At 38.5% G+C, this 25,475-nt stretch overlaps 1 protein-coding gene across 5 annotated transcripts in view; it reads left to right on the plus strand.

Moving 5' to 3' along the window:
* sez6b (seizure related 6 homolog b) overlaps positions 1-25,475 on the plus strand; it is a 276,079-nt gene that overhangs the window by 114,002 nt on the left and 136,602 nt on the right. For 2 of the 5 annotated variants that reach the window (XM_067593808.1, XM_067593809.1), the window contains 2 exons: positions 12,757-13,323; positions 18,435-18,568. In XM_067593808.1, the coding sequence (XP_067449909.1) occupies positions 12,757-13,323; positions 18,435-18,568 (701 nt within the window). Of the gene's footprint in view, positions 1-955; positions 1,226-12,756; positions 13,324-17,602; positions 18,226-18,434; positions 18,569-25,475 lie in introns of those variants that run through there. The other 3 variants (XM_067593810.1, XM_067593811.1, XM_067593812.1) reach the window with 3 other exon arrangements.

The raw sequence follows: 25,475 nt of genomic DNA on the forward strand, positions 1-25,475 counted from the left end.
TTATTATACTATATAATGAAATGAACATGATTTTAGACATTAACTTTTTATATTAGATTTGCTTGTTTCTCAAATGTGTGTAAAATAAAACCATAAATAACATTTTATATCTTGCACTTTCCACCATTCCGTTTCATTCAAACATTCATTTTTTCTCTTCACATAGTATTGATGAGTAATCCTAAAACCAACTTAAATTGTCTCATTTATAATCAATACATACTTTTAAGTTTAAAAATGAAATTTCAAGAATTGGAATATTCACAAAATGATGAGAAAATATTGGCTACAGGCAAGTGTGATCATAGCCGGCTCAAGGCCTAAAGCAAACTAAAGTGTCTGTTGAAATGATTTTCATTCTTTCTGTGAGTTTAACTGTAGTTGCTGTTTGTTGCTGTCAGTAATGTCATCTTTCAGTAAGGGTTAGAATAATATGGGGTGGCTGTGGCTCAGGAGGTAGAGCAGGTCATCCACTGATTGAAAGATCGGCGGTTCGATTCCCAGCTCCTCCAGTCCATGTGTCAATGTGTCCTTGGGCAAGATACTTAACCCCAAATTGCTCCTGATGGCACAGCCATCCTGATGGGCAGGTTGGGACCTTGCATGGTGGCCCCTGTACCCATTCAGTGTATGAATGGGTGAATGTCATTTGTAATGTAAAAGTGCTTTGAGTGGTCAGAAGACTAGAAAGGCACTATACAAGTACAGTCCATTTACAATACAATTCAAACTGTTTTTAATTGTACTCAGTGCTGTTGCCGGAGTGCATAAATACTAGTCTTGAAACCGCAGATCAGTCAAACTCTACATGTGAAATTTACTATCAGATATCTCCCGCTATGCCTCCCCGCACTGTCATATGCATGCATATACCATCTCCATATAAGCGTTGAGGTGTAGTGGATGCCCGCTGCACACATTCACATGTGCCACTGCTCCTCTTGTCTGCTCCTAGGAAAACAGGCCAGACAGCCTCCTGGCACAGAGCATCACTTGTCTTCTCTCTGAGCTGCAGATCAATGCATCTGCACTGATATGGGCTGGAGCTGCCTATTGATCCACTCCACCTCGTCTTTGTCCTCGGTCATTATGGAGATGAGACAGTGACCTTTTCCAGAGGTGTCAGAGTGGAAAGGAGACTGTTTAACAGCTCTCAGGAGAATAAGGCCTGCAGGCACTGAGATTCTGCCTCATAGCACCAAGACAGCCAACACCAACCAGCAGGGTAATCTCTATCATGATTGTGGTGTTGTGGTATTCATAGCATTTCTTGATTTGGTGATGTTTGTGCTTTAACTCTTGTGTGTGCTTTGTCCTTAGGGGCCACCATATAATAGCAGAGGAAATGATGGTGCAATGCATAAATGAAAGTGCAGTTACCATATTATAAATAAAAAGAAACAAAAACTGTACCAAAAGGCGTATCAGTGTAAATATGTTACAAATAAGCAGAGAAATAAAGAGTACAAATGGGGGAAAAAATTAACTGTATGAAGAGGTACATGATAATGTAAAAACACACCATTAGAAGTAAATATATTAAATTTTATGAACTGTTTATGTTTTTAATGTAAAATCTTACTGTGTAAAATAACCAGTATCTACAGCTGTCAGATAAGTGGTTAATGCTTCATATTACTGGTCTGTAATTTTCAAATAATTTCCCATTTTTTTTATTGTTTCCTTAAAGGAACCATGTGATTTTGTACTAATTGTAGGGAAAATATGATTTCCCATAAAAGAAAAGCTTCATTTTAATAAATATTTCCAAATAAATATTAATTAATCATTCATTTATTATTGGAAACCTTTATAATTCGTTATTCATTATATATACTGAATTGTGTAGACATTTTAGGCTTTTTATGGATGTGTACCAATCACACATTGTCTGTCTGCCCTCTATTTAGTTCCAAATCACATAGTTCTTTCCAGGAAACCTCTTGGATAATATTATATCATATATCATTACTGAAATATACCTAAATATTACTTAATATTACAATATAAAATATTACCTGAAATATGAAATGTTATAATGAATTTATCAATATATGTAGTGAAGTAAAAAGTACAATATTTCCTTTTGAGATGTAGTGGTGTAAAGGAAGACGGTTTGCATTTTTTTAAGTGTGTCTTAAAACAACAGTCAGATGTCCATATGAACAGTGAAAGAGGTTTTCCTCACTGTAATAATACTACTAATACTGTTTCTCCTGTTCATACTGACTATTAAAAGATCCCCTTCAAATGTGCTTTCAGTGTAAGTGATGGAGGCCAAAATCCACAGTGTGTCCACAGTGTGTCATTTTTATGCAAAAATGCACCTAAAAGCTGATGTGAAGCTGATATGAGGCTTCATCAGTCTGAGTTAGTCATATCAAATGGATATCTGACACATTTACAGTCTTTTTAGCATCAAATTCTCTCTTTGTGTTTCCTCAGACAGTGTTGAGCTGCGGTGGAAGTATAGTAACAAAAAGAACAAGAACAATTAAATACATTTTTTTCACAGAAGGAGGACTGTGGATTTTTTCATTGTAAGTGCATTGTGAAGGGATCTTCCAATGGTCAGTATGAACAGGAGGAATTATTACAACAAGAAAAACATGTTTCAATGTTCATTTGGGCTCCTTACTGTTATTTTTAAGACAGACCTGATAAACTGTGAACCTTTCCTTTAAGTATTTAAGTAAATGCGCTTACGTCATAGCACTGTCAGTATTACTAGTTGTAATTATACTAATAGCATTTATGGCAGTGGTAAAAGCAGTGGTAGGGGCAGTAGGACTCTAGATGTATTAATTACTTTAATGAGAAGTTTTTCATATCATTTTAAGTAGATATTAACTTAAATTGAACAAGTAGCCATTTAATATTCTAAATATAAAACATGTGATCCAAAACACCACTCAAAGTCTAATCTGAAGTTTTAATTTTTACTTCTCAAACAAGGACAAAGACTCTATGACTAACAGCAAACATTTTTCATTTCATTTACTTGCTGCAGATGTAAGATAAAAGATATTCAGCTTTTTTGTCATTGCTTTTGACTCCTGTAATATTTCTGGTGTTGAGTTTTTCATGAACCACAGGGAGGCAGAGAGGCTTGTGTGTGGATATAATGGTGGCCTACACTCGCTATTATTAAGATTGCATGAATGAGTGTCCCTCGCTGCGGGTGTTAGAAGCAGGATCAATACGGTGAGGGAAATTTTAAAGTGGGTAACATTTTGCTACAGGCAACACTGGATTAAGAGTCTGGTTTGTATTCAGAGAGTGAGATGGCGGCCTTGCAATCAATTGTGCCTCATATAAAAATCCAAAAACATGCTTCAAATATTCTGTGTTTCTACATGATTTGGTCTAGTTTGTTCTATCATATAATTTCAACTGCAACAGAACCAGGCCTTTATTTGCAACAGGCTTATATTTGTAATTTCCTTGTTTTTTAAGTCTATTTTTCATTGAGCGTTAAAGTTTATTGATGACCTAAATGTAACAAAAGTCAGTCATGGACAGTACAAGTGAGTAAACCCCATCCCCTGATAAAGCCTGTGAGATGTGGTTGAAAGAATGAAAAGGCAAGTAAAGAGGATCTTCAGTAAAGATTTTCTTGGTCAAATCTTTTATAATATTTTAGTTTTTCTGATCTGCTGCTGTTCTAATGTGCTGTTAATGCAAACTCAGCACTGCCTCCATGTGTATCTGTTGCCATGGTTTACATTTCCACAGTAGTTCATTCAGCACTACAACAACCAGGGCCATTGTCCAAACATTGGACATTAGATTGCTCCCATAAATCATGTCCTCTGCATATTTTTGTAGATTATTGATTACTGTACGTGTGTATAGATTTAAAACGTACACATGGTTGGCATCTCTTAAACCAAGTTTTGTATACGCTGTCTCTTCATTTCTTATTCTATATGTTATTCTCTCCATTTCTGAGATTTCTTGTATTGTTACTTTCCATATTTGAACTGATGGACTTGAGGGTTTTAGCCAATTCCTAGTTATTTGCTTCAGGGCTGCGATTCTGAATGTTCTAAATAGGCACTGGTCTGTTCCCTGCATTAATTCTGGTGGTGATTTTCCAAGAATAATGTGTATTGGGTTGTTTTTTTCCCATATTGAGAATACCCATGATTCCTGCTATGACTTAATGCCAAAATGATTTTAAAATAGGAAAGAAAAAGAAAACAGGAGTGGTTTGCCTTTGTCTCACCACATTTTCTCTAGCAGTCTGATTTCATTCATGTGTTAATTTTACAAAGTACATTTGGAGTAATAAAAAAATCTTATAATTAATATAATGTCCATGGAAATTCCCTCCAATATTTAGAATTTGTTGTTTTATGAATTTCTCTGCATACTTGCTTCCATTCTTCTTCATTCAGCTGACCTCCCATTTCGGAAATCCATTTCTGTTGAAAGCTATTATTGGTGTCCATGTTGTTCTCAAGAGTTTTATATATTTTGATTACCTTGTTATGATTTTTAATCAGAAAGATAATAATTATGATAATTTCCTAATAATTTCTGAGGAATTTTCCTGGAAAGAACTACAGTAACTCACTTGGACTTTAGTTATAGAGTGTGCTTATTTGAGTTACCATCAATTATTTATTCCCAGTCAATTTTCCCTAAAAGAATTCCTCCAATTAAACAAAATAAAATAGAAAAAACAAAAAAACAAAATAAAAGAAATACAAATAATACATTTATGACTTTCTTTTTAGAGATGGGGAACTCTTTGAACAGAGCTCCTGTTTTTCCTCATGAATTCTACTTTGCAGTTGTTGTTTTTTTAAACTAATTGTCAATGAAGCTCACTCAATGCACAGATGTTTAACATTTCAAGCCTTTCAGTGGTGTGAAGTGCAGAATCCCTCCCTCGCCTGGTAGCCTTTTAATGTGAAATATACAGGAAGTTTTGAGTTTAGCTGACAGTAGCTTAACAGTGATTGAAAAGGCAAAGAAGACATGACTATTGGTGAATATTTAATTCATTACTTAGTATTTATGTAAAAAAGAGAAAGTGAGAGTAGAAGAGTATGACATGACTCTGTTGTACTGAAGGAAATTAGTGCTGTGGAAATGTGCTTAATTTACCATGTGATCCATCACAGTATTGATAATTCCTCTCAATTTTTCATCTTGATTAGAGTCTTTATTTTTCATTCCAGCTATAGACTCTGCCGTTATTTCCATTCTATTCTGTTCGATTCTATTCTATTCTATTCAGCTTGCTTTTATTGAGACAAACTAAATATATTAAGTTATTCTTTGCTAGTCTGTATTATCTTTTAAAAGTGCAAAAGCTTCACACACACACACACACACACACACACACACACACACACACACACACACACACACACACACACACACACACACTTGACCTACCACCACCATCGTTACAGCCTGTCAGATGCACATGGCTGTGGCCTGCTGGTATCCTTTCAGTGCTTCCATATCCTCTCTTGTGCTGCATACACATTAAGTGGTCAGCCAATCTGCTGGAGAAGCCGAAATCAAAGAAATTCTATTAAAAGCCACAGAAGGAGTTTGCTTTTCTTCCTCCTTTCATGTCTGTTTTTAGTCCTTCGGCAGCAAGACATCTGCTTGATCCAGACGCTCTTCACTATGGAGACTGTGACTGAATGAGTGCTCTATTTTGTTCATTTGGAAGACAAATAAAAGTAAATACTCCAGCAGGAGAAAATATGTACAGAGGACGTCCAGACTCCCTTTTTTTTCTAAACAGAACAAAAACATCTTATGTACAATAGATATGAATGCTTATTAAGTCAGAGAGGTGTTTTTAAGTTCCCGGCTGAATGGTACAATGAATGCCTGTGGATCTATAAAGGGTGTTTAAAATTAATCCACTGATCAGGCTGTGGAAGTGGACAGTGATTCCTTTCTTCTGTCTCCTACTGTAAACTCCTCTGAACTTTAATGATTGGGATTTGTATTGGACTCATGGTTTATTCAAAGGAAGTCTTAAATTCTGTTGTGGCTCTTTGACAGCCCAGCGGAAAGACATCAAAGTGTCCCTTAAGGTGCTTTGCCCTTTTTCACATTTTCCCTCTTGTTGCATCACAAAGACTAGAAAACTGCTGGTGAGGTGGAGAGAAAGCAAGAGAAAGCAACAGCACATGCTATATCCTTTGTGGAGAGGAACATTTCACATAGACTGGGGTCTGTGTTAATGTGCTGCTTTGATATAAACTATTCAACTGTCAAACATTTTTTGCAAAACAAGCAGGCCTTTGGCATCTTGGCAACCAAGTGGCATTAAGGATTATTCTAATAATTTGTATGCAGAGAGCTCATAACCCCAGTGTTTGATATCATGTTAAATAACTGTGGCCTAAGTATCAGCTTCACTTCATTACTTCACTGTGCACAGAAAGCACTGCTCTGTGATACAGCCCAACTTGGACTACAGGACACAGTCATGTGGACAGCCACTCTGCAAAGCAACACAGCTGTTTTTAATCACTGTGGCTGATTAGCCCTCTGCTCAGGTTGATGATGGGAATTGAATGACATCACCAAACTTTATGCACCAATAAGAATTATGAAAGTTCTATAGAAGTATAAATATTTTTATATTGAAACTGTGATTTGAAAGAGTGCAATTTTCAAAGTGCCAAAGTCATGATTTTTATTAAAACTTAAATAATGAAAAACATCTTATAAGTGAAAGTTTAAGGTGGGAAACTGTTGTTCACCAGCTACAATGACAACTGACACTGGTAAATTTACTTGGGTGTAGCTAATTAACATTCATTCTGTCAGTTACCCAAAATAACAAAAAAGAAATTATATACAGTAAAAATCACTGCGTTAAATTTTTACCCAGTTTGGGTCAACATAGTCAATAAAACTGTCATAAATGTATTGTTTCTTGTACAAAATGATGTGCATATGACATTAAAAAGATACAAAGTTATTAACTATCAATAACAAACTGTGACATGTAAGTTTAAAAAGAGAAAAATAGATTATAACAAGCTTTAGTTTGGGTAAATAACCCCACAGTAAAATAAAAATTAACACTAAGACTGGTCCAAAACAACCTCTTGGCTTGAGTAGGTTTCATGGTAAAATTTGAACCCAATGATTTTTAGCATGTAGCTGTTGCTGTTGGCTGGTTAATATGCTCTCTCCATGCCTGTGTCTTTATTGACCTTGGCTACAGATGGTCTTGTGGATAAAGAAACAAAAAATAAGGAGTGGGCTGTGTCCTTTTGCTCTTCATAATGCACAGTGAGTATTTTTCTGCATAAATGATGCAGGTGATCATCTCATGTCAGTTTTAAGAAAGTAGTTAGTAAGCAGCTTGCGAATCATCAAGTGTAACACTAAATGACAGACATCTGGTGAACAGAGTTGTTGGGATCTCCCACTTATACCTTGAAGCACATCATATCATCATTTTAAGATTATAACATTAAATCTGAACTCAATCTGGACTTCCAGCAGACCAGCAGTTTTCACCATTACCATAAGCTAACTGATAAAATATGTAACTGTTATCAAATATAACTCCATTTTTAATGTTATTTCATTTCAAGTATGCCACTAATATATCTTACAGTAATAAGCTAAATTCATCAGTTTTTCTTTAGTAAACTAAGCAAGTTCATGTAGATGTTGACTTTTCTCAAACTGACAGATTTAAAAAAAAGAGTCAGGAAAGTGTCAGGACCTGAACAACAAATACATCATTAAATCTAATTCTATTAGAATTATGAGTTTGATTATGTTACAATAATATGTTGTTTAATATATGTAGACCGTAAAAACTGGCCTGTTGTTTAATAGATTGAAAATAATTAGGGTCTAAATCCATCCATTTTCTTTACCGCTTATCTTCTAGAAGGTCGTAGGGGATCTGGAGCCAATCTCAGCTGACATTGGCTGAAAGGCAGGGGACACTCTGGACAGGCCGATCACAGGCCTAACATAAAGTATAGAGACAGCCAACCATTCACACCTATGGGCAATTTAGAGTCACCAACCCACATGTTTTTGGTCTGGGGGGAAGCTGGAGTACCCACAGAGAACCCACGCAGGTATAGGGAGAACATGCAAACTCCCAGCCAGCTGTTGGATTTGAACCTAGAACTCTCTTACTGTTAGGCGCCAGTGCTAACCACTGCACCACCGTGCTGCCAGAGGATTTAAATCACAATCTCAATATTGGTCAGAATAACTGCAATTAGTTATTTACCTCAAATTGATGAACCCCATGTGTTCTTCTCCCAGCCTCAGTCTAACAACCTCGCCCACTATACACAGACACATCATTCACACAACTACTTCTGCCACAGCCAAGTTCAACACCATGAATGCTTTTGAGGGCAGACATTCTTAAAGTGTGCACCGTTATCCTCACTTGCACACTATATCATGCCAGGACTGCGAAGACTCTGAATTGTTGGAGAGAGGTCAGGGATGCAGCCAGGAGGAGGCTATGACTGCTGGGTTTTCACCTCAGTGTCTAGTGTAGCTGTTTAGTACAGGTTGAAACACTCTTTAGATGTAGTCTGATAAAGTCTTGGGTAACACTTTAAAGTCCCCCTATTTAGCATTTGTAAGCAGTATACAAACATTTAATAACTGGTTTATAACTATAATGTAGTCGTAAGCAGAACTCTTATTATTGCTTTATTATGTCCCTTGATTTTTTAAACCATTGCCACACCCTTGGCGATTGATACATTTTCAAATCTGTTTCCTTAAACAGCATCTGTCATGTTTCATCTACACATCTGATTTACTTTGAGCCAAAGGAACTGACAAAGCACACTGCTCACTCAGTGTACATTACCTTTCCCATCTTCTAGCAGCGGGGTAAAGAGTTTTTTTTTTCCTTGTAGATTTACCTGCCAATGTGTCTGATTTTGTGGAAAGAGCCCTGTGTGTTTGAGAAGCGATGTGCTGGGTGGGAAGTGGCACTGCTACAATAAACCCTGATTGTTTGAAGCAGATAGCTATTAGCCGGCAGAGAGTAGGAGCTATTATGGTGGAAATGAAGCATTGTTAAAGAAACATAAGACTTCCCTGAGCGGATGATAGCCTCCTGAAGGGGTCTCAGATTAGATCTCACAGGTGCACTTGGGAGGGGAGCGCTGATCATTACACTGGGAGAATTATAGCGGCTCATCAAATCTCCTCAGGAATGAATATTAAGTCTTATTACGAGGAGGATAGGGAGGGAAGAAGACACTAATGTGAGCAATTTACAAGAATTGTTTGGGTTGTACCGTTTGGCGTTTTACAAGAGGTTTTCAGTCTGCCAATTGATTCACAGTGGTGTTTCAGCACTAATGCACTGCTCCCACATAAAGAAGTGTTGGAAGGAAATATGGGTAAAATTCAGCTTTGAAAGATGGTATGACTTTGCTTTAGGGTGTGCAGAGCTGAGTGAGTGAATGCTCCCGTCTCCATCCAGAAGCATGAGACACGTCCTCTCTGCCTTGATGTCAGAGTGAAGTACAGTGAAGCAGAGCCGTGAACAGGGAGAGATAAAGAGGGTGACTGAATTTCAGATTTATTCTCTGGCTATGAAGTTATACTTTCTGCTGTCAAAATCACTGCAGCTCTGTGAAATAAAACTTAAATTTCCAGACAGAGATGAGTCAGTGACACAGTATTTGAAAATCCAATGGTCTCTGGTGTAGAGGAACGAAGTGGTGCAGAAAATATTATATTATGATATTATACTATACACACATGCACAGCTTACAGTGGCATGCAGTAGACATACTGTAAACACTACACAGATGTTAAGACTAGTCATTATAGCAGAGATGATAGATATGTCTAGTCAGTCCCCCCAGTTTTCCACCTGGCAGCAACTGCTAAACTCAACATAAACTGCACAATATTGTAAATCTCTGCTCTCCACTACAAATACCAAAGCTGGATTACCAACCAGGCAAAGTGGACCCAAGGCCCCAGACTCCCCAAGCCCCTGTTCCCTGTGTGGCAGTTAGTTTGTGTGAATGAAATTTACAAATCTATTGGTAAAATTGAAATGGTAGAGGCCTCAAAGGTGGCTCCCGAATCTAATCTTAAGCCCCTGTCATGTAGACGGAGGTCAATAGGGGCCCACAACTAGTTTTGTGCTCATAGACTAGTCAGCTAAACTCCCCCTAGTCAGTCACAATAGCTCCCTGAGTTTCTCTCTATTTTCACTCTACTATTCTGTTTATTCTGAACTGGCAGTTTATTCAACATTACTTCAATTACATTAATTCAATAAAAAGATATTGAACGGGGAAAATAATTCTCTCTGAGAACTTGTTAGCTCCTTAGCTAAGCTTGGTCGATTCACACATTTTATTCAAAAGATGTACTTTACTCCAACAGTGGAGGTTAAATTAAAGTGAATTGTGCAACACAGCTAATAAGCTACAACAGCTTCCTCTCTTCCCCTCAAAGGTCAGCATTTTCAAGATGGTTTGCTGTTGATCAATGGCACACATTTGCATGTCAAAATTCACCATAATTGAACTCAAATTTGAATTAGTGCAGTTTTACTTCACCCTTGCAAGCAAATCCACTGATTGCAGTGATTCCATTTGAATGAATAGAACACAAAGCAAAATTTTGCTGTTTTAAATCCTGGTGTGTCCAGACCTTCAGACATGTTCTGTGACACAACTAATTAAGCATTTATTATATGAAGAACAATCAGTCAGGTTAGCAGAGGCACCAGAAGGGGAGATTGCATCTTCTGTCAGTCAGTCTCTCTAACAGCATCAAAAGAATGAAATGAATACAGTGTAGATTAGAGAAATTCAATACTTATGTTCTTTCAATGGCCAGCTGAAGCTGTGGCTCAGAAAAAATCAAACATAATATCAAGGTACTAGTTTTCTAGTCTTTTGGCCTTCTCTGCTACCGTCATGCGTGGCCTGTCTGTCTTAATCAATTCTCATTTTTTCTATGTTGCATCTTTTTTTCCTCTTAAGTGTCTTTACTCACTATGGATTGTAGATAACTACCACATCTAACACTGTGACATTATCGGTCAATTCAAGATTCAAGATTAATTTATTTTTATCATTTTACAACACAAGGTTGTATAACAAAATGTAGTTTGTAGTCTGTTCATGCTACTCACAAAAACAGAAATTATATAAATGGATTAATAAATAATAAGTCATAAAAATAAAACTATTTTTTATATTGGAGCATGGAGGATGAATCGAGGAGTCTCAGCCTGAGGAAAGAAGCTGCTCTGTAGTCTGGTGGTACGACAGCAGATACTTCTGTATCTCTTGCCAGATGGCAGCAGGGTGAACAGGCTGTGGTCGGGGTGGGTTTTGTCTTTTAGTATCCTTTGGGCTCTGTGCATCACCTCACTGATATCACTGATGCTCAGTAGATGGGTACTGATGACGTTCTGGGCGGTTGTAATCACCTGCTGCAGAGCCTTCCTGTCTCGGGCCATGCACATCCCATACCAACTTGTGATGTTTCCAGTTGTTTCAGGGATTTTTTTTTTACTAGGGTAGAGATGTTTGATGTTCATGACAGGTTCTCTGTGATGCTGATTCCCAGGAACCTAAAACTGTTCACCAGCTCCGCCTCAGCTCCTCTGATGTAGACAGGGGTGTGTGTCTTTGCCTCCTTTTTTCTAAAATCAACAATCAGCTCCTTGGTTTTGTTGATGTTGAGCAGTAGGTTGTTCTCTGTGCACAGTTCTGCAAGATTGTTGATTTCCTCCTGATATGAACTCTCATCATTGTTTGAAATCTGGCTGATGATGGTGGTGTCATCAGCAAACTTCACAACAGAGTTCTCTCCATGTTGGGGGTTGCAGTCATGGGTGTACAGCGTGAATAGGAGGGGGCTGAGCACACAACCCTGGGGGACTCCGGTGTTGAGCACTAGAGTTGAGAAAGTGTGACAATCAATCCGAACTGTCTGGGGTCCGTTTGTGAGGAAGTCCAATATCCAGAGTGTGATACTCAAGCCCAGAGTGCTGTTTTCAATCAGTTTTATGGGGGAGATTGTATTATGTGCTGAGCTGAAATCAACAAACAGCTTTCTGATGTAGGTGTTATTTTCAAGGTGTGTGATGACTGAGTAGAGGACAGTGGAGATGGCATCCTCTGTGGATCTGTTGGCTCTGTATGCAAACTGGTGAGGGTCCAGGCTGTGTGGGATGTTGTGTATGTACTATTGTGTACATACAGTATGTACTACTGCATCTGGCTTACATCCATTTAAATATATGTGTGTGTGTGTATATGTATATAATTTAAAATAAAAAAATAAGTCATTTATGATTTTTGAGTATTTTACTTCGACATTGAGAGACATTTTATGGCTGTTGTTTGCAACAAAAGGTAAAAATGGAAATTCTGAGCATGAAACAAATAGAAATTACTGCGCCAAAGCCTGTTTTGTCTGTTTAGTAAAAATGTGGCATGGCACCATGTTGAATGTTAAATATTGGTAGAATAACGCTGCTTTGTTTTTTGGCCTTTCATGCAGAGATATGTTATGACCCAGACTGGTTGCTTGCTGCAGCACCATCCTCCATCATTAACCAATTGAAAATGGGATTGGCAGTGTGTTAATGGCTCTGGATAGAGAGGTTTGGAGCCAAAGCCAGCAGGAGAGTGAAGCCAGAAATCTCTGCACCTGTCCAAGTGATTAGAGTCTGTGGTATGAATCAGCATCCATCCAACCACTTCTATTATTGTCTTTCATTCTCTGCAGCCTCTGGAGGATCAGAGGATGGTCTGTCTGTCACCCTGGGGCACCCTGCGGAGAGCAGGGCCAGCCTGTACCCCACTACCCAGGACATGGGCAGGAGGCCCCCCGTGGTTACCACCATCCCACCTCTCAACGTCCCGAACCACCACCCACTCTACAGGAATGCCCCCAAGCACCAGGCCCCGCTCGGCCCTCACGGTCGCCCCTACTACTTCGAGGACAGCGGAGGATCCAGCTCTCAGCCTACCTTCTCCGCCCCCCCATCCAGGACTCCACTGGATGACGATGGTGAAAGGGCTTCAGATGAGAGCGCTGAAAGTTCCAACATGCAAACAACCCTTGTCATGCACACATTAGCAGCCACTTCTCACTCCAACACCCCCGTTCAAACCACCAGCACAGTTTTAAAAGATCCAGAACACACTGCCATCATCCCCTCTGCTGCTACTGCTGCGGGGAAGAAAGATGTAGTGAGGCCAGATCAGCCTGGACTCAAGCATAATGATGAAGAGGAGATGACTACCACCACCATCACAACTACCACTGTCATCACCACCGTGCAGAGTCCAGGTAACAACACAGCTCGTTGTTATACATTTTTTGATTATATAACACAGCATGAGAAATAAATTCCTGATGATGTTTGCATATAAATATCCTCTGTTTAACAATCTGATATTGTGTGCATGCAGATGTGTCTGTTCAATTTGCACATTAAAAACACCTGAGTGGAATCAATGGAAATTTAGTTGCTATATTGAAAAAAAGGTTTTTACACTTATCTGAGGTGTAAAAGTAGTTGTATGGATAAATAGAAAATGCAAACAGACTTAGAAAATAAATGATGATGTACATCAAGCATATGACTTAAACATCACTCAAGCTTCCACTGAAGAACTGGAAACATCAGATCTGTGTGGAATGACAAAGAGACTGTAACATTCCTCCAATCAATACATGAAACAAACAGAAATGTCACATTTCCATCCTGTTTTCCACATGGTTTTCCATCGTTTCAGCTTTGACTGATGCTCTTTCAATGACATCCTCTTATTCTTCAAGGGTTGAATGGCAATGACCGGAGGATTAGCACCATCAGCTGTTCTTGAACTCCTAACGTTCACATGGAATGATATGCAGATTCATTTGCATTTTATTTTGCAGATTTTCTGGAAATTCAGTAACAAAATTGCATTACATTTGGTGTGTGTGTGTGTGAAATGTGGTTTGAGCAGGTTATGTGTTATGACTGGAGTCAATGACAGCCTGAAAACTGTTATTAAATCAGTGGAACATGCAGGATAAAGTTTTATTTTATAAGCGTGATTAATTCTAATAAAATGAATGTATTCATTAATTCATCCATATCAGTGTATGGATGTAGGAAAATAAAATCCTTAAAAATGTCCCATCAAAATATTGTAGTTTATATGAAGATGTTCTATTTCATGATCTAAATCCATGTACATTCATAGGGCTATTTTTGTTTAATAAAACACCAATTTTAGCATAAGATAATATGTTTTATCTCTTAGTCAAGAAATACCTGATTCACAGCCATGTTTTTACATTTACACATGACCTTGCACTTATGGAATCACTTGCCTTTATTTGTGGATGTTTGACACATTTTGACAAAATAAGCCATAATATTGGTATATATTTTTTTGAGTTATTGCCAGCCAGCCAGATTTTAAGATATTATTCTTCCACAGCCTGCGTATCTCAATTAATGACAGAACTTACATACACTATGTTCTTGTGCTTACCATGCATTCTAAAATAGTGGCCCTTTATTTACCAGGCCTGCAGAGAGAAGCAGGCCTTAATTTAAAACAGGCCTACAAAAGAGACTGGCCTTTGTTCCTGATTCCCCCGATTTATGAGTACATTATATCAGATTTTAGTAAGAGGTCTCTCTGCCTCTGATCTGTCTGTATTTTAAAGGCTTTAGTAAGGCTGTTACATAAAGCTGTGGGACTTGCAAGAGATTAAAAAGAGAATGGTCGATTGAAGCAACAGAAACCAATGTATCCTGACTTTAGTTTCTTATAGAAACAGCTCAGTGGTGTATATTGCCTTAAATCCTCCCTGGATTCACATCTTTCAACATTCAAACCTCCAGATTTAAAACTGTTGTCTCAAGCTCGATCTATGATAACTCTGATGACATCACCAAGGTTATTATTCAAAACTTGACAAAGCTCCTCCAGAGCCCAAGAAGACATTATACACCTGTTAGTGCTACTGCTGAGAAGCACTAACCATGACTGATCTACACATGTGCAGTCAATGGAATGCCCCTTCAACTGGCTTTGTTTCTATTAGCTATTTACAATCTTTCCCCAACCTTAACCATATTGAGCTGCCATAAATATTGTAAAAAGTGAGAATTTATTTAAATTAATTAATTAAATGTTGGCTGTAATCCGGGGTTTGGTAGAATGTCTACTATAGAAGTTCTCATCTGGTGATAGGGTTGATCAGACTGAAAAGTAAAATAAAAATGGCCAGTTTTGGCCAGATTGTTGTGTTTTCTTTTCGCCAGAGTTTGTTTTACCGTCTTTCTTTTGGTTTATGTTTTTTTTTATATTATTATTATTAAATATAATCAAAAATGGCACTTCGATGTCACATTAGCCTGTGTATTCACTCACATTTCATGTACAAACTAATTGTTTGGCTTTTAAATGTGGGTCATAGCAGAAGTCACACAGTGAGAATTCCATTCAAAAGCTCCAAAGTTTTAAATCAGCTGCTGATGAACGTGTCATAGCAGCCGAGGACCTTGAGTTTGGACTGACAATTAATATACTATGAGAAAATTTAGTCTGGCAGCCTAAATTCACCTTTAACAGAAAAAAAAAAAATTCTTTAAACTTTTTTTTATGCTTGTGAGAATAAAGACACATTTGTGAATTTGTTACTTTATGGCAAGGTACCTAAACATTTTGTAAATATATTATTAAAATTATTTTAATCTTGATTTTAAGTTTATAGAAATAATGCTCTATAATGTAAAATGCTAAATATTTATTGCATAGAATAGTTAAAACTGAGATACATGCAAACAGTTTTGTGACATACAGCACATCAGCCCTCCCTCTTATGAGACGTAATCAAAGGATGTTTTTCTCTTTCGAGTGCACCCATGCTGTCTTCAGACCCTCTGCTAATATCTTCTCTATTTGCATCTGTCACGATCATGCAACCATGGGGCTGAAATAAATTACAACAACATCGCTGCATCACTAACCCTTAATCAAGAGGTCCACACAGGGACCACAGCATATAAGATCCTGAGATTGTCCGTTATGAAGAGAGTGGATGAGGAAAATAAACATCAGGATGGTGATTTCTTTGTGGACTTTGCAGGTCAGGAAGAGCAAGATGGGGACAGTTTGATTAATCAGCTCATCTGAGTGCAGTGTGACAGCAGGTCAAAGCACAGACAGGCAATACTGTACACAAAATCATCCAGGCACAGAGAATGACAACACTGTAGTGCAGTAATAATACTGGAGTAGACGCTCCCTGAGGTGAAGGGCTGAGGGGACGGAGAGAGGATGTTCTTCTTCATAAGGAAGCACTTAAGTTAAAGTTTACTTTTTAGCTGAAAGAGAGAGAGAGAGAGATGAAGGTGGAGGAGCAGAAACCCCTGAAGGCCACCAGGAAATATTCTGTCCTCAGCTGTCCCATTGCAGGGCTGAGCTGCTTAGAAAGTCAAGAGAAGCACAAAACCTTCAGAGTCAGAAAGAGTGTCTTCTCATAGGAATGTCTGTATGTGTATATGCATGTGCAGTAGGGTTATTCTTTTTCTAAACAAGACTGAGACCACATTTATACCCACTATTAGCATGTGATTTTACCTGGATATCTCATCTGAGTCAGCGAAAACTCAACTCAACTTGCAGTAAATGCACGTAGAGCACATTGCACTCAGAGTGTAATCAATCTGCCTTCAGGATTATTTCATGAGACCCTCAAAGCACCATTATGACAAGCAAGACAGGGGTCACGTGACCGAAAGATTAGTTAAGTCAAGTAATTTTTATTTATAAAGCCCAAAAGTCCTTCAGTTCAGATGCAAAAAACTTCCCAAAGCATCCTTCTACATAAATAAAAGGAGACAAAATTTGTTGTGAGTTCTGTCTGGACACAGCTTTACGTTGCAAAGGAACTACAATGGGGAATTAAAATGTGACATCTGGAAGGCACTACACAACAGCTCATCGAATCACCAAAAAAAACACTCTTTCTCTTGAGACTATGAACATGCTATCTAGTGCGCAAAGTTGACATATTTCCTTGAGTATTGTACACAAAATGAGACACTAACATTGATTGTTGGTAGGATACATAAAATCTAGGGATATACAATATTGTTTTTTTTTGCCGATATCCGATATGCCGATATTTCCAACTCACTGTGGCCGATGCCGATACCGATATATGCACATATTTTTTTCCAGCTGGCTGAGGAGACTATTATGCATGCAAGCATAGATTGTTCTAAGTATGATCAAGAAAGACAATATATGAAGGAAGAACTTAGGAAGCCTTAAAACTTTAATGAACCTGCTAAGTGGGTGGAGCAGTAGACTAGACTAGCAGAGAGTTTTCATTGAGTTTATTAGACAGACAGGATTAATGTGTTGGATTTAATCTCTGGTCCACACTCCAGAGCAGAAGGTGGCAGTATTGCACCTAATACGCTGGTTGCCAACTGCCGTTATAAACCAAAAAGATTTTTTTTTCCAAACAGAGTGGTACATCCTGTCAGCCGAGGTGTGTCCTATCTTAGCAGCCAAACCTAGCAGCTCCTCCATGGACTGTTTCTTCATGATGGTCCCGGTGATTCCTCCGCAGGCTCCACTTCACTCAAGCTGCCTGTCAGACCTGCTGCTTCTTCCCACTTTAAGCTGAATAACAAACCGGGGCTCGGTGCTCCGGTTGGATCCACATGGAGAGCCGGGGCTGACTTTAGCTGAGAGGCTAGCGGAGTGTTAGCCGCAGCATGGCTGGAGGGAAGCACAGTCAGCTAGCCTCTGCTAGCTTCCCAGCTAACGTTAGCCCCGGTTCTGCATGTGGATCCAACCAGAGCACTGAGCCCCGGTTTGTTATTCAGCTTAAAGTGGGAAGAAGCAGCGGGTCTGACAGGCAGCTTGAGTGAAGTGGAGCCTGCGGAGGAAACACCGGGACCGTCAGGGTGAAACAGTCTGTGGAGGGAAGCACAGTCAGGCAGTGGAGGAGATGGCAACAAATCGGCAGAAATGGCCGATGCCGATATTTCATTTTAGAGCTTTTATCGGCTGATACCGATGACGTGCCGATAATATCGTGCATCCCTGATATAAACATCACGCTACTTCCTCCTTACCTGAGAGAGTCATTATTCACCTGACCACATGAGGTTGCTCCTCAGGGAAACATCAGAAAAGTGGGTGTCAGCTGAGACTTGTCCCATGGTCTGTAAGTGTTTTTTCAGAAGGATTCCACTGTTGTCATGAATAAAATTATGAGGGGAGAGCAACAGCCATAAAGAACTGTGACAAGAGCAACTTTAGCATTGACAGATCAGTATTTTAATCTCAATGTCAGTGAACCTGTTTGTGAATATGAATAGATATGGATGAATAGGGCATGTGTGAATCATTTCCATGCTGTGTTTGTCTCTGCAGTCCCCTGTCAGCTGAACCTAACCGGGCCAGAAGGTTATATAGAGGCTCCACCACAGTCCAGCTCTGCTTTCCACTCCACTGTGGACTGCAGCTACATCATCACTGTCTACATGGGCTATGGAGTGGAGGTCCAGGTAAGAATCAGACCAGCATTCCTTTTCTTCTTGGCACTTCCCCTGCAAGCCTGATATTATGGAAAATTCATTATTACAGCTGTTTGTAATTAGTTCATTCATCCATCTGCCGTGTTGTTTTTTTTCACTGGCAAAAACTGTAATACATTTTTATCAGTTTTTGTTTTAAAAGGTTTATTTTTATTTAATTGTCACCTCATTTTTGTCCAATAAGAAAGTTGTGAAACAATTATTTTTTGTCATAGATTGAACTAATATCTTTTGTGCTAATATCTTGGGATGTATATGACATTAATAGGATAGACCACCACTGTTATAATAAAAAGAAAAGAGAAAAGCTTACATCACACCATTTTAATGCTTCTTAAGTAGTTTTTTCTTCTCTACATGACCAGCTTATAGAGACAGTTTATAAATCCCCCAGTTAGTCCATAAAAACACAGACATATCAAAAAGTTATCAAAGAGCTTCCTCACTGTGAGACTGTGATCTCATGACTGACATTAGTGGCTATGGGCATGTTGTTCTAGCCATTTAAATGGATTGCCTTTCTCACAGGGTGACACGCTGACACCATAATCAATAGTGTGTTTGTGACCTATGCCAGGCTTAGCTTTTATTTATACAGACACAGTGTTGTCCCTGCACACCTAATGATTCTGGACACACTCTGACATTGTCCATTCATGTCCAAATCATTGTTCCTGTGTGGTGAAGTGTGATGTTGGCCTCTTGTGAGATGGATGGCTTCAATTAGCATTTACATTTTTCATCAACAATAGTTCTCAAGCCTTTTTCTGGCCCCACCAGAGCATATACAGTATATATCATACAAAGCAGCTGCTCTGACAGAAGAGCGATTCACTGTTCATTTTTAAAATACAGTGTCATCATGTCTGCTCTCCCATCGACCATATGTCTAGATTTTATAAGAGATTTCACCAGAAATACTTCATAGATCAACCTAATATGAACATTAAGTATGCTTTTATAGTTCGGTTAATTCTGAAACAGAAGCTTATGTTTCCTCACATTTATGACAAGATAAAAAAAAGGATTATGAGGTCAATAAGGAAGGTTTACCCATATTTGGATTATTACTTTTTGTCTCAGAAGATTACATCTCATTAGTCTGAGTCAATCAATTCTTAATACCCTTGTGAATTCACATTGCAGAACGCCATTACAGACGCTGTAATTCCATAAATCTGACTATGATATAACACAAATAGTTGACCCAGTTTAACAGAACACATTGCAAAGTTATATTAATTAAAGTAATATAACCACATCAATAGTTGCACAGATGTTCATGCACACAGTCTAGCCAGAACATTCCAACCTCAGTAAAACCACAGTAAGTGAGTGAGTGAGAGAGAGAGAGAGAGAGAGAGAGAGAATATGTGTTTATTTAATTCAGTCTAATTGAAGAGGAAGACCATTGTCCTTCATGGTGGTTAAGTGGCTAATAACCATGCTGTATAATTTCCCCCTGGACTTAAGGTCGTCACAGTAGAGGACTACGTTGATATTTTGGCTGAGTGGCCTCGTCTATCCTGTCCACCTGTGCTCCTCTTCCATCCTGTCACAGCTCCAGTTTTGGAGTAACTGGAGCCATTCCTCAGGCTTATTTTACAGGTTGGTTGAGGCAACTTTAGAATGCAGGGTGAACCTGGGAGACATAGTTTGAGCCTCCAAAGCTGCACAAGTGACGATCATAGAGGCAACTGGACGCACCATGAGTTGCATAAGTAGCACATGTCTGTCAATGCACTCCCACGGAGTTAGCAGAGAAAGAGACTGCGCTTAGGGAATTTGGCATTGCGAAGTCGGAGGAAAACTGGAGAAAATCTTAGAATATCAAAAAAGTTCTACTTTGTTCAATAGATTTTGAGAAATGATTGTATTTTTACTGATTAAGTCATAAGAAAGTAAAATATATTAAGATCTGTGTCATTTTTAGCAGCTAAATTCAACCGTTCAGTATGTTTACTGTACTCAGTGTTTAGAGTTGTTGGTGTTTTTATATGTATACATCTAAAAAAATGGAATATAATTCATTAAGTATAATCAATGTAGACAGGTTTACATTTGGCTCCTTCAGATGAGCAACCAAGGAATGTCATTAAGTAGTTACACTGAACACACAAGTACAATAGATGCATATCAGCGTCCCTCATGGCTGAAAGAAGAAAGAATCTCTGGATTAGTCCTCATCTGTCCATTTTGAGTTTGTCAGTCTAACAAATTGTATTAGACACAGTTGATTATTATTTTCACAGGAGATAAAATATTTATTTAAATGGATTCTTTAAGCCATTGCTCCTTTCTGCTGATTTTTGGCACTGCACTTAAAAGGGTGAGATGATTTACCCACAGGGAGAGAACTGCTTCATTAATGGAAGACAATATGATCACTGTTGCCTTAAAATCACTTACTCTTTAGTAGCTTTAGAGATGCTGCTATTCTTTGTTTTCTCACTGTGAAATAATGTGACACACTATCACTCAGTAAATGTTAGCATGAAGCGCTTTGAGGAAACATTCTCCTGCAGAAACATGGATGACTTTAATATCTGTCTCTCATTTACAAAATGCATGATGAAAAAAATCCAAAGCATTCCACAGAATGTGACAAGTGTACATACTGATGAATGACACACACTCACATATAGCAGCTATGAAAATGCACTGTAGATGTCCAATGTCACCTCCACAAATGTGTTTGGCCTATAGACAATGGCAGGCGCTCCAAATGATTACAGCCACTCTATCCACTCTAGGGCATTCAGTGTCGTTTTGAAGCGTCTGACCTTTTTGGGGAGGCTTATGTGATGATTTAAGTAGCGCCCTTGTCTCTACCTGAAAACCCTCCTCATCCACATGATTAACTCCAAGAGCTTTGCTTCCTGCTGCTCATAAAATATACAATGGCCATTATGCAGCTGACCTTCCAGATGCCTGGCCTAATATATTTAGGATAAAAAATGAATATGTGGTTGCAAATCATCGTCAATGATGTCTCCCAGCTGCTTCCTGTCTCTGATGGGGAGAGGAGAGAAAGGAAAGAAAGAAAGGAAAGTCCTAGAATGAGAAATCAAAAGGAGAGGAGATGGAGGAGAAAAGAAAGAACAGGATAGAAAATGAAAGGAAAGTGGTAAATGGACTGTACTTGTATAGCGCCTTTCTAGTCTTCCGACCACTCAAAGCGCTTTTCACACTACGAATCACATTCACCCATTCACACGCTGAATGGGTACAGGACCTACCATGCAAGGTCCCAACCTGCTCATCAGAGGAAACTAACCATTCACACACTGGTGGCACAGCAAACAGGAGCAATTTGGGGTTAAGATCTTGCCCAAGAATTCATCAACATGCAGACTGGAGGAGCCGGGAATCAAACCGCCGATTTTCCGATTAGTGGGTGACCCGCTCTACCTCCCGAGCCACAGCTGCCCCAAGTTAGTGAATGAAAGAAGAAAAGGAGTAGAGAGGAGATACAAGATGAGCAAGGACATGTAGCGTATGTTTGGTATGAGAAGCTGGGGACATTTTCCAATCCATGTGAACACTGGACATTTAGTCCTGAAGATCAATGACTTTACAGTTCCCCCTCACAGAGACGGGGTCTTTTCATGTCTGTGTGCTGTTTACCAGCTGCCCCACCGAGAAGGTGGAGATCATTAGATATCTTCTAACACAAGACCTCAGCTGGTGAGAAAGAACCAACTCAACTTGGATCAGATCATACAACAACTAGAGTTGTCTCTCACCTGCCACTTACCTCCTGTACATAGGAGAAATAAAATAAGGTAGCAGCAACGGGGTCACCAATCTTCCTCTGTTGTAGCCAACGTCTACAACCTAACAGTTAACTTAAGCTAACAGCTAAGTAGCCAAAGTATTGAGCGGAGGCAACAACAATCACAGAGAAAGTAATCTCTTTTCCTGGACAAATAAAACTAAAGAGAGATACGACTTGGTGTAGACCTCAGAGAGAAAACAGTTGAGTTTTTTGCGAGGCAAACTGGCCCTTTAAACACAATAATAACACTGAAATTCATGTCTGTGCATAATGATGACCTATCTTCTCAATCAGGCTACCACGACATGAAACTCTTGATACAATAAAAATGTATTTCTGTCTTTTTTGAGTCAGATTATTAGGTGACATGTCCCCTTTTTTTTACAATGGATAAAAGAATGGTTGACAGGAGAGAAGAGAAAGAGAAGAGATGGGATAGGAAATAAAAAAAGGACATAACAAGAAGGGGGGAAATGAAGAAAAAAGAAAGAGGAAAAGATAGGAGAGTGAAAAGGAAAGCAAAAGAAGAGAAGAAGTGATAGAGAGAGAAGAAAAGCAAAGATAGGAGAGCATAAGAAGGATGAAAGACAGAGCAGACAGAAGATGAGCAGATGAGAGAGCAGGAAAGAAAAGATAGTGAAAAGAGAGCAGGAGGTGATAAGCAGAATAACACCTGAGATTAATAAATGCAGTTCTCTCTTATCTTCCATTTACTTTCATTATTAAAGGTAACTCCAGTGTCTGGATGTGGTGACACCGCGGTGCTTAATTAATTGCTCATGGATTATCTGTCCTTTTGTTTGTTTACGGACCTCTTTAAATGTGCCTCAGCTAAAATGTCTTATCAGCTTCTCTTAACTAAATTGAAAGGGTTCCCTCCCGAGATAGACTGACTTAAACAAATGTAGAATTCAAATAATGTTGGACATGCATCAAAAATGTCAGGTGAATCCGGAAGGTCAATCAAAGCTTTTTATACACTAAGATAGGGCTTCTAATTTGTCTTATCAAGTAATCAAGCTCATTAATCTACTTCAGAGGTCTTTGTTGGCGCAGCTACCTAATTTAATTGTCTTTTTGTACAAGATAAGGCAGAGTTTAGCCTGATGCTTGACTCTGATAAGAAGTATTATTGGGTAGTCAAGTTTAGACTTTCACCTGGTAACCTGCAGCAGGAGCAGTGCAGGAAGATCTGATATCTCACACTCAGGTTAGATAAAATGTGGACTTCTAGACAGCAGAGATAAGAATGACCCCACCAGTTTGAGGTCTGAGGTGAGGTATGATGTGATGTTGGGCTGTCTGAGCAGTGGTGGAAAGTAACTAAGTACATTTACTCAAGTACTGTACTGAAGTACAATTTTAATGTACTTGTACTTGAGTATTTACATTAGATGCAACTTTATACTTCCACTTCACTACATTTCAGAGGGAAATATTGTACTTTCTACTCCACTACATTTATTTGACAGCTTTAGTTACTTTTCAGATGAAGATTTGACACAATGGATAATATAACAAGCTTGTTGTTGTTGTTTTTTCTTCTTTCCTCTCCCATTAATCATCTCATGACCCCTCAGATTTATCTGGTGATCCTTTGGAGGGGCCCGACCCCTAGGTTGGGAAGCACTAGACTAAACTACTAACTAAAGACTAACTGTATATAAAATAGTGTAAACTAGCTCCACCTCCAGCAGCTACAACAGTCACATGCTGCTCTAACACTGATGCTTCACTATTAATAATCTAATGCTGTCATATATAATAATATATCAGTCAGAGGGACCAAACCACTACTACTACTGCAATACTTTAACTACATCAAGCTCATAATACTTATGTACTTTTACTGCAATACTTTAACTACATCAAGCTCATAATACTTATGTACTTTTACTGCAATACTTTAACCACATCAAGCTCATAATACTTATGTACTTTTACTGTAGTAGGATTTTTCATGCAGGACTTTTACTTGTAATGGAGTATTTTTACATTGCTGTATTGGTACTTTTACTGAAGTAAAGGATCTGAATACTTCTTCCATCACTGTGTCTGAGACAGAAGTTGACAGATGTGAGAGAAGTGTTAAAAGCTTTGGTCATCAATCCAAAGCGGTGTCCTAGATCTCACTGTGAGACTCGATTCGGAGCTTTTGGTAACCAAAGACAGTGTGAGGCAAGATCCTGACAGTCAGAAATAAAGACTGGAGTCTCACAAATGAACTGCTGCTATGACCCACAAGTAGTGCAGTTTTTTGAATAACGTTTAGGGGGAAAACACACTTGTTCTCCTTAATATGTTCATAGCACACACAAAATAAAAATGATTGAGGTGAAACAGAAAAGAAGTTTGACTTATCTGCATTTTCAGAACTTATGAGTTGTGCAGATGGATGATGATGTGTCTCTGCTTCCACGTACTTTTCCTATTTGCATCGTAGCACTATGATTCACCACAAATTCAGCCTCAAATTAATATCATACAGATATTAACAAATATCAAATATCAACAAATATTGTTACCATGACTGTTATGAAATTACTCCTAACTGCCACCTCTATGGTTTGGTTACCTTTAGGCAAATAAAACATGGTTAATGTTATGAAAAGATGATGATCACGGTTAAAGGAAACCAATGTTAACAGTTGGTAGGAGATGGGATGTGAACATCAGTCTCCACACCAGACTAAACAACAAAATGTGTTTTCTAAATGACCTTTATCAATATTCTCTGATCTCATGCTCTTCTTGGCAGAATGACATAATTTGTCAGTGCCATCAAAAACTATTGCAAAAACTATTCATATGACTGTTTCCCCTCTATGGTTTAGCTTTGGTTATAATGCTATGTTCATGTCATACCATCCAGACTGTAATTATGAGCAGTTAAGTGGGTTAAAATGTTTAAATCAGCCTCCTGGTTGTAATTCCAACAACCAAGAGACTGATGCAGTATATCTGACGGATACGATATCTCCACTTGAACTATAGAAATGTCAACAGAATGCTGGCAATATGGCTGCAATTGAATCCAAAAGTGACATTACAGTTTCACATGGAAATAGTTCAATTGTATACCAGGAGAGAAGTTGAGAC

The sequence above is a fragment of the Thunnus thynnus genome, chromosome 7, assembly GCF_963924715.1.
Source record: "Thunnus thynnus chromosome 7, fThuThy2.1, whole genome shotgun sequence".
Taxonomy (NCBI): Eukaryota; Metazoa; Chordata; class Actinopteri; order Scombriformes; family Scombridae; genus Thunnus; species Thunnus thynnus.